Source organism: Geotrypetes seraphini, chromosome 19, assembly GCF_902459505.1.
Source record: "Geotrypetes seraphini chromosome 19, aGeoSer1.1, whole genome shotgun sequence".
Lineage (NCBI taxonomy): Eukaryota > Metazoa > Chordata > Amphibia > Gymnophiona > Dermophiidae > Geotrypetes > Geotrypetes seraphini.
This window is the reverse complement of record NC_047102.1, coordinates 16,236,531-16,246,905: the sequence shown is the minus strand read 5'-3', so window position 1 is coordinate 16,246,905 and position 10,375 is coordinate 16,236,531. Positions and strand designations below refer to the sequence as shown.

The 10,375-nt window shown below is 41.2% G+C and overlaps 1 protein-coding gene across 5 annotated transcripts in view; it reads right to left on the bottom strand.

The window, feature by feature from the left end:
- Positions 1-2,796: 2,796 nt before the first annotated feature.
- Positions 2,797-10,375, bottom strand: part of DKK3 (dickkopf WNT signaling pathway inhibitor 3) — a 30,831-nt gene continuing 23,252 nt past the window's right edge. For 3 of the 5 annotated variants that reach the window (XM_033928323.1, XM_033928321.1, XM_033928322.1), the window contains 3 exons: positions 8,160-8,316; positions 7,928-8,011; positions 2,797-3,155 (listed from right to left, as the gene is read on the bottom strand). In XM_033928323.1, coding sequence (XP_033784214.1) covers positions 2,933-3,155; positions 7,928-8,011; positions 8,160-8,316 — 464 coding nt within the window. In that variant the 3' untranslated portion in view covers positions 2,797-2,932. Of the gene's footprint in view, positions 3,156-6,534; positions 6,560-7,927; positions 8,012-8,159; positions 8,317-10,375 lie in introns of those variants that run through there. The other 2 variants (XM_033928324.1, XM_033928320.1) reach the window with 2 other exon arrangements.

The following is a 10,375-nucleotide window of genomic DNA, read 5'->3' as shown; positions in this document are numbered from 1 at the left end:
CACAATAGCAGATTCTCTGGTTTCAAGATGCAGTCTTTCTGAGCACTGGCCCCAGCAGCAGACATCTCACCAACCCCAATCCCGGACAAGTATGGAAGTTTGGCCCGCCGATGTATGGGAATTGATGCTATACTCACTCTCGGAAGGAACAAGGAGGAAAGATAAACTTTAAAAAGGTTTGCCCAGGAGTTGAGACTCAAGAACATATTAATAGTTAACTCGGTTTTCAATTCGTTCTACAGTGCAGGGGAACGAAATGGCAGAGTGGCAAATACTTTGTCCAAAATTAGGTTTTGGTTTTTTTTTTTTTTTTTGCTAGGGTAATGCTTCTCTAAGCCCGGTGCAGCATTTTGTTTTTAGGCATACGATGAGATGTTGGGAAAGATTTGCAGCTTCTCATCCAGATAAGAGACTACCCATCACTTTAGATTACCTTGGATGCATAATAATGGCATTGCATGCAGTCTGTTATAATGAATACAAAGCAATTTTATTCAGTTGTGCTTTCTTACTGGCCTTCCTTGGAGTCCTGCACATAGGTGAGCTCATACCCAATTCTTGAAGCAGGGCCTGACCATACCCGACATAATACTTAAAGTACCCTAGAATCATTAGTCAGAAATCCAAGATGGATCAATTGGCTAAAGGATGTAAGATCACATTAAACGCATGTAACAATGATAAAACCTGTCCCATTTTCAATGTTCAACCATACAAAAATAAAATAAGACCAGTAGGCTCAATCTCTTTCCTAATCCATGAAGACAAGTCTCTTCCTCAATTCTTTAACTCCAAACTATACAATTTAGAATGTACTCTTGCTGCATTGGGGCAACCACTACAGCAGTAGCACTAGGGCTACCTAGTGAGAGCATTATGGCATTGGGTAGATGGAAATCCAGTGCTTACAAGCGATATAATCAGACCAGAAGCTGTTGCAGATGCTTGATTTATTTTCTTTTTTAAATGTCTGCCTTACAGGTATTCAGGGGGGAAACAAACATCTTTGGATTTGCGGGCACTCATTTGTACTTTGGGCCTAGAGAAAAACCCAGTAAAGGCCTCGATGAAAATTTGGGACTGTTTGGGACAGAGGTAACTGTAATATGGATGGGACTCAAGAGATATGATATGGGACCAATTGCTGCCATCCATACTGTGGGCCTTAAAAAGGTCACTTTGCCCCTTGGGCATTAATACATTTGAGAAGGAATGATCTGACATTCTGTAATAGTGTCCTACTGGCAAAGAAAATTCAAAATGATCTCTTATCACTAGCAAGCATTCTCCCTAACACAGATGGCTTGATCACACATCATCCCACAAAGGGCCTAGAAAGGAGCAAGGTCACACAGGGTAACTGAAGACTAAGAAAAAAATAAAATGAACGGATGATGAAGACTGTCAAAAAACAGGTGTTTTTCCATTGTACACTGGTTGCTCGCAGAATCCTGCTTGGGTTTGTAATGCACCGACGATACGAACCTATCTGATACTGGTTTGGATATATATTTAACTGTTCACTACAGGAGTTTGAGGCAATGATGATTGGTCCTGGACACAGCCATGACTCATGGGGGGGGGAGGTCTGAAGAAAGTGAGGTGTCACTACTGCAGCCTGTGGCAGGAAGCAGTAGGGTCTAGGGTCCACAGCACCATATTAGCCAATAGCCACAAGAGGTCATGGGAATGTTTAAAAGAAAGGTGTTAGCACATGTCATCGTTTTGAATGATAGGACGTCTGTATAATAGAGCGATATGATGACTACCAGCTTGGAAGGGTGGGAGGTCAATGGCACCCCTATAAGTGGGTGAGTAAATGGGCCCATCCTTCAACAGGAGGGGGTCAGAAAAATTAACCACAGTCAGACTGTTTGAATGGGGGGAATTTGTGGCTGTGTACCCTGAAGAGGGCCTAGTTATATAACTAGACTAGCAAAGTACAAGGAAAGTTAATAATTTAATGTTCAATTGTTGAAACTAGAAAGGATATGGTAATTGTTAATGGGATGTTTATTGAAGTTGTAAATTGCATGTAACTTTCATCATGGCTGCAGCCTTTAATAAATCCCATATGAGTGGAAAACCATCTCTTGTTCTGTGTTTGATATAAGGGAGGCTTTGCGGCCGAGAGCTGTAGCTGTGCTCAGTTCAGCAAAAGGATTCAAAGTGGACCACCGGACTAGATGGACCCACGGTCTGATCCGGTGCAGGCATTTCTTGTGTTCTTTTCCCTGGAAAAACGGAGATTTAGAGGGGACATGATAGAAACTTACAAGATCATAAAGGGTAGAGAGAAGGTAGAGAGGGACAGATTCTTCAGACTGGCGGGGGGGGGGGAACAAAAACAAGAGGGCACTCAAGAAAATTGAAGGGAGACAGACTCAGAACAAATGCTAGGAAGTTCTTCTTCACTCAGAGGGTGGTGGACACCTGGAATTTGCTTCCGGAGGTGGTGGTAGAGCAGAGTACAAGTTTGGGTTTCAAAAAGGGGTTGGACAAGTTCCTGAAGGAAAAGGGGATTGAGGGGTATAGTTAGAGGGGTACTATACAGGACAAAATGTCTTAAGTAAAGGATCACTTACAGGTCACTGACCTGGGGGGCCGCCGCGGGAGCGGACTGCTGGGCACGATGGACCTATGGTCTGACTTGGCAGAGGCGATGCTTATGTTCTTATGTTAAATGGGTGACATTTATAGACATGCTCAATTTACAGCTCAAGCTAGAGTTTGGATTTATGGCCTTAAAACTAGAAGCAAATTAAAAAAAAAAAAAAAACCACAATGAACAAAATCTTTGTTTAGACATGCAGAAACATGTTTTATTGCACTTCAATCCAGCAGATGTATTTATGACCTGTACAAACAAGACGTATGTTCTATACAGTTAATGTTTCTAAAATATTTAGTCTGGCAACCATTCTTTACACATTTAAATCTCTTCAAAAGGTAGGTCAGGCACCAGGGAGTCCATTTGTAGCCCTATACTTTTTTCATGGTCTAGTAATTCACTCTCTACTTCCTCGATGATTTTCTCAGCTTCTAGATCAGCAACAGCCAGGAATGGAAAAGCCTCAACTTCCAAAGGGATTTCCATGTCAGCGTCTCTGGTTCCGTTCAAAGGTTCGTGTTCACACACCGATATTAAACCGTACCTTAAAAAGTTAAAAGTACAGTAGGAATGAGAGAACAGAGGGTGCACAGGAGGCAGCTGTGTTTGAGTTAGCCGATGCTCAGTACAATTTGGAAGGAGGGAAATTGAAGTCTGTACGTGCAAAATAGAGTGGGGTTAGGAAATGGGAAAGGTCAAATGAGTCACTCTGGAACTCCATTCCAAGCCATGTAAGAGAAGCTACCTCCTTAACTTATTTTAAGTCCAAATTCAAAGCATTCTTGTTTAAAGATGCCTTTGGACTCTTAAACTGCCCTTGCAAGGATGATCTTTTCTTATTTTTTACTCAGTAATTGAATTTTGCCTCTTTCTTCTCGAAAGAAAGTACGTCCCCCTCCCTATTGTGACTCCCCTTCACTGTTCTTTCCTATTATGTAGTTCTACCTTATTTCCTTTTGTTCCAGTTTACTAACAATTTTGTTTGTCTTGATAATTGCTTTTATTTATATATATATATATATATATATATATATATATATATATATATATGTATATGTATATATATATATAAATCATGTACTATTAATAATATTTTGTTATGCCCTTTTGATGCATTATAAACCACCAAGAAGTTTGATATGGTGGTTTTTTAAATCTTTATTCATTTTTTTAAAAACTTTCAACAAGTGTAACATAAGATACAATCACATTATCCTTTAACATCACTAAATATACCATCAAAATCTAACTCACATCAAATAACACCCTCCCTTATACCCAAGAATTGTTTTTAAGCATAAGAAATCATAAAATATTCCCTCTCCCACTCACCACCCTGGACATGTATCAACAAAGAAAGAAAATATTCATTCTATACAATATTTTATTAATGGCTCCCAAACATCCCTAAATTTCTTAAAATGTCCTTGCTGTATTAGCTATTACCCGTTCCATTTTAAAGATTTGGCATAACGAATTCCACCAAAAATTATAATTCAGCCAATCCCAATTTTTCATAATTTGCTGTATGACAACCCCAGTCATGATGAGCAAAAGTTTATTATTATTAGAAGAGATTTGACTCTTGGCTCTCATGGAAATACCAAATAACAAAATACCAAATAAATAATGATAATGCCACTGGATTTTCCAGTGGATTATTCACTTGGCCCCCAAATGGTATAAAAAATTTTTATAAACTTGAAAAGACCAGTATCACATTCACTGTGTGTCATGGCCCCTACACAGTCCATGTTTTGGCTTAGAAGCCTTCCTCAGGGGTATAATCGACATCTAGCTAGAAAGTATATCCCTTTAAATAAAAGGACAGGGGTATAAGGTCTGTCAAAAATGTGAGGCTAGCAAGTTCTCGTCAGTTGATGCTTGCAGTCCAGGGAGCAATAGTATGGCATGCTCTTCCAGTTGGTGTACGAAATGTTAAGTCTGCTTCAGTTTAGAAAGGTGATAAACTATTTTAGTCCACAGACATTTTGTCTAAGTCTGTGATTTTGCAGCATTTCATTTATGGATGGCTATGTCAAGTAGAAAGGGTTATGATGATATATTGAGGTATGAGTGAACAGTATTTGTTCATATTTTATGTATGTTTTTACAGTGTGACTCGCTCAGAATAGTAGGACGTAGCGAGTAATATATTTTTAAATAAAAATATATACTTTCTAGCCTCTGTATTGTACCCTATTTACTGCCACTTTTTTTTTTTTTTTTAATGTCATGAGAGCGCCACCTGCTGGATGTCAATTATACCCTGAGGCAGGCTTCTAAGGCAAAACACGGAGCACGTCGGGTCCATAACACACAGTGAATACGTGATAAAGACTTGTTACATTTGTATTTTAATACATATTAACTCATTTGACCTGCCCCTGGTGTGTACATTTCCTAACCCCACTTGATCGTTTTAGATTGGTTTTCCCCTGGGGCTCATTTCCTCGGTTTTTGCATCACATGTAAAATATAGAACACTGTATTTAAAAAGTACAAGTATTTGAAATCCAACCCCTTAGTATGACTAAATTTCTAACTACAGCCAATCCCGCATCATGATTCACATAGCACTTGGCTACAAAACAAACGTGCATTTTAATCATGAAAATTTCAGCATGATTGATTATGGTGTAAATGTGTCTAGATTGAAAATTGTCTCAGAAGACACGAAGGGCTAGATTCACAAAACAAACCAATCACGTACCGATCGGTTTGCGACCCCCTTTACTATCAAATTTCCATCCGGCCTGATTCACTTACCTCTCCTGCGACCCGCTTCGAATCCGTGCATGCAAATTGGACAGCGACCCGATTTCACCACCCCAAATTTCCGATCCAACTGGGCTGGCCGATTACCCGAAGAAGTGACTGCTGGGGACCAGTCGAAAACGTCTTTCCGACTGGAAGCCTTGAAATCTCTCCTGCGTTTAATTTATGACTCAGCTATTTAGAATTTCTAATTGTCTGGCTCAACATGTTATATTTTACCCCTCCTTGTGTTAACTTCCCTTCTATGTTTTTCATATCGTGCAAAGAAATTGTAACTTTCTCCTCCTACCCCTCACGACTCATGTGTTGTTTTACTTAGTAAGTTTTAATTTTATGTCACTGTATTTGCTGCCCACATTTTAATTTGAATTGTACATCGCTTAGGAAATTAAATAAGCGATTTATCAAGCATTAATAAAAACTTGAAACTTGCCCTGCAATCTCTCTTGCCTGCTTGCCCCGAATGCTGCCCTGTTCTGCCTCAAATCTTCCCCGAATCTCTCCTGCTGCATTTCCGTTCTCCTGCCCTTCCCCGCCCAGCGAGCCCGTGGTTTTAACTCACGGGTTTAAAGCAGGATAAAACCACGGGCTCACAGGGCTAAAAACTAAAATTTTTAAGTTAAAAAAAAAAAAGTCACGTCTCGGGCGGGCATGCGCAGACCATCTACAGATGGTCTACACTTGCGCGGGGATCGCTATAGAGCGATATGTGCAGGCAGATGGCGGCATTCCTCTGATCACCCCCATCTGCATATTTTTCGTTCCTGAATTCATCGGACCTGCCCAGATCGGACCTGGATCGGGCAGGTTAGTGAATCCAGGCCTAACTCTGTATTGTAACACCTTTACAGAAGCTCATGCAAACCATTCTGAATTGGTTCCCCAGTCATTAGTAACGGTATAGAAGCTTTCAATAAAACAATAAAAGAAAGTTTTGCCTATTCTAAAGTGAATCATTAACATCTTTTAAGGTTGCAAAACTGCCCTATTGTATCATTGTTTCGAGTGTTAATTGCATAATTTACAGGTGTATACACATTCTGACTGTGAAATCACAGGAGAGAAACTAAAGTCGCAGGAGTCCGAGGACACAAATATCTATTTACCATTATTTCTGGGGCTCCTGTGATAAGCTCTGACCTTTTCTTCAAACCTGGCAGTCATGTAGAGCTAGAGAAAACAGGATTGTGTAGCGTGTAAAATTCTTTGGCAGTGTTGTGTAGCAACTAAGGAAATGTTACTAAATTACTAAGCTTAAATCAAAGTTTTTAATACTTTTACTGAAGTAATCATTTTGCCAATTTTTACTACATTTACCTAGTTACATTTGATGCTTGTGGCTATAAGCAATGGCATAGTAAGGTGGGGAGGAGTGGCCCGCCCCGGGCGCTCATGTTGGTGGAGACGCCGGCACCCCTACCCCATTCCTCTAGTTGTTGATTGCTGCAAACTTCTTCAATATGTTCCTCGTGACCGTGTCAGCTGACGTCACTTCCGGGTGCCAAGGAGCATGTCGTAAGGAGCGTGATCGAGTTGTTACTTATGGCGGTGAACAGAAGAAGGGAATGGGGAGCATGCACGTGGCAGGTGAGATCGGGGCAGGAAGGAGCGGGGGGGGGGGGGCGGCCTCTCACCCTCTCTACATCCCAGGTTATAAGGGAAAAGGAGGGGTTAATGACAATTCCTCAGTAAACCAAATGAAACTGCAAAACCGAAACCAGGATTTTGGATATTGCAAACCTCATCATACAAACGGTGGATCATTTCATCTTAAATTTTGCTGTTCAGTGACTATAGCCCAGGGGTCTCAAAGTCCCTCCTTGAGGGCCGCAATCCAGTCGGGTTTTCAGGATTTCCCCAATGAATATGCATGAGATCTATGTGCATGCACTGCTTTCAATGGAGGGACTTTGAAATCCCTGCTATAGCCTGTAAGAACAGCGGAGTTGACTGTGTTGGAACTGGTTAGATGAGTTGGGTCACTTTAAAAGTGAAGATTAAGCTGAAGATGGGGGGAAATCTTGATAAACAGACATTGTAGATATAATTGCAGTACTTCAACGTTTTACTCAAAAAGTATTTTAAGCACTTTAACTTAAGTAAAAAGTAAAACAAATTAAAAATTTATTTAAGTATCGAAAAAATGCATTTACTTTTTACTTAAGTACTTTAAACACTGCTTTTTGGATCAATATACCAGTAGGAATTGTTGAAAGCTATTCCTGTGTGTAATCTCAGGAGTAAAGATCAAAGGGTGTCAACATGGACATACAAGTTCACTTAGAGCAGGGGTAGGGAATATGCATTGAAAGCAGTGCATGCAAATAGATCTCACGCATAGTCATTGGGGAAATCCTGAAAACCCGACTGGAATACGGCTCTCGAGGACCAGAGTTCCCTACCCCTGACTTAGAGCATATGTTTCAGCTTCTAAATTCCAGAAAGCACAATGCAAGTACTACGGTGAGCATTAGCAGTACTCACATACCCTGACTTAGGAGTGATGTTCATTTCTGGCCTTCGATGCACAAAACTAACCTGTTTGGAGAAATGGTACCCGGAGACAACACAGTTGGATAGTTTTTATGTTTTCCCAGATTTGGGTCTGCAATTAATGGGAACCTGAATGGGAAAAAAAGAGCAAATTTTGCCCCGAAATCCAAACGCTGCTTTGGAATCTGTACGTCCTGCACATTGTTCGTGTATACCTGCTGTGCCTACAGAATATAAAATCAGACTGTTTTGCATGGTGTGTCTCTTAATAGCATACCTCCGAGACCGACAATACAACCCAGCTGCGCATGGGCAGCGATCGAACACGCCATCTGGTTCCAGCTGCCACTCTATCTGTTCCAGGATCTTATTTGAGGAATCGTGGCAGAACTCCCCGTCTTCAGGCAAGGGAGTACATACAGGAAACAGAAGATCTGTATTGAAGAGGAGCAAAGTAAGAAAAGGTAAATAATAATAACAGTAGCAGTTAACTCGCCGATGCCATGATATTTTTCGTCATGCCTTTCTCAGCAATAGCCAAAAGACCGAGAGGCTGTTCTGTATGCATTAAAGCAATCCGCATCATGGGTGCCAATTTAGAGTTATTCACAGGGGGTTATGTTTCCCAGAAGCAGGCTTTTCATTTTGGGTGTACCTCTACACCTAAATGCCTCAAGTGTAACAGCACATAGCCTATGGTCCTGTCCAAAAATCAGTGCTTTTTGGCTAGAAGTACGTTTGTATTTCCGATCCCTAGTGGGCTATGCCCTCCCATGTCACATTGAAGGGATTAATTTTTCTTGCTAGCGGTTATTTTTTTTTTTTTTGGGGGGGACATTCTGCTGGGGATAATTTGCTCCTTATTAAAAGTTATATCCTGGGGGAGAAATGCATTCCAAATCATTGGTTACAAGACTGCCCACCCACTATTTGGGATTGGAGAAATACATTTCACCTCTTAATGGTTTGGGAATCTGTCGGCTCATTTCTCTGAGGCCGTAGTAAGATCTTTTTGTCTGTTTGGTCCTCTTATCTGGATACTCTATCCCCCCCCCCCCTCACTGTAAAAAGTCAAATTCTAAATAGAATGCACAGACCGGCGGTACCTTTGTTGCCTACTGTTAATCGTTGAGAGGGGGGGGGGAGCTGGGGAGAGGAAGTGGTGGACTGGCTAGGGAGTGATTTTTGATGGTTGAGTCTGGGTTGTAAGAACCAACGCACAACAAAGGAGTCGTGAGGATGAGGTGTCAATAATTCAGCCACAGGTGTAAAGTTCAAAGTTCACTTTATTGACCCTAGCACTGCGAGGACTCGAAGACTTCACAGTGCTACTGTCAATAAAGTGAACTTTACACCTGTAGCTGAATTACTGACATCTCAAGCTCACGATTCCTTTGTTGTACCTTGATTGTCTTGTCGAGGCCTCCTCAGGTTCCCTTTTCAGTGTTGTAAGAACCAACACCTGGACTCATGCAAGTTTTGCATTTCTTGGGATTTTAGTTTCTATGTTACTGTAAAATTTTGTACCAGTGTACAACTTGTTCTTTGAATAAATTGTTTTAGAAAAAAAAAATTGCATCATAATGTATAACTAGATTCATTATATTAAAATTAATGAGATCTTCTGTGCACCATTTCCTGAGTTAGAATACAATGATTATTATATTACTAAAGGGTGGAACAGGAAAAGTCCCTGGCGAAATGCCACATTTCATGGTTTGGCGTTTTGCTGTACCAGTTCCCAAGCTCTTTACTTTCTACACTCTGTGCTTGGTTTACTCAGGATTCAGTTACAGCCCTAGGCTAAGTAAAAAGGAACCAAAAACAAATAACTGGCATGAACGACTTCACAATTACTACCTCATGTTCTGAACAGATCTTTGCTTTTCAGTGGTCAGAAGCAGTGAGCAATATACATTTGTTATCTGAGGCGCCATCTGCTTCCCTCAGCTATAGAAAATATTGAAATAAATCTGTCTTTAGCAATGGATTCAGCTTCTCTCGCTGCAACCCCAGCAGCCTTGCCGACATCTGACGGTGGTGTCCAGAAGACTTATGCAAAGGCAGTGCAACATCTCTTTGGTGGGAGGGGCCAAATAATCCAATCTCAAGGCTTGGCCCACTCTTCTCCCTCACCCCCTACCCCCTCTACCAGCTGATGCTGCGCCGAGCAAAATATTGCTCCAACCATCGTTGATGTAGCATCTCTTTGGATAATTCTTATGTCACTTAAGGTGGTCGGAAACCACAAAGCATCTCGTTTTCCGAAGGATCAGTATAGATACTAGTAGGGTTACCAGATTGTTCGGATTTCCCCCCAGACATGTTCTCCTTTTCGAGGATATGTCCGTGAGGTCCGGATGGCTTTTCAAAATCCGGCACCTTTGTCCGGGTTTTGGAAAGCCTCCTCTAAATTGCGTCGGGCAGGAGGAAATCCGCGCATGCGCAGATGCCACGTGATGATGTCAAGCACACACCCGACGAGAGTAGGCA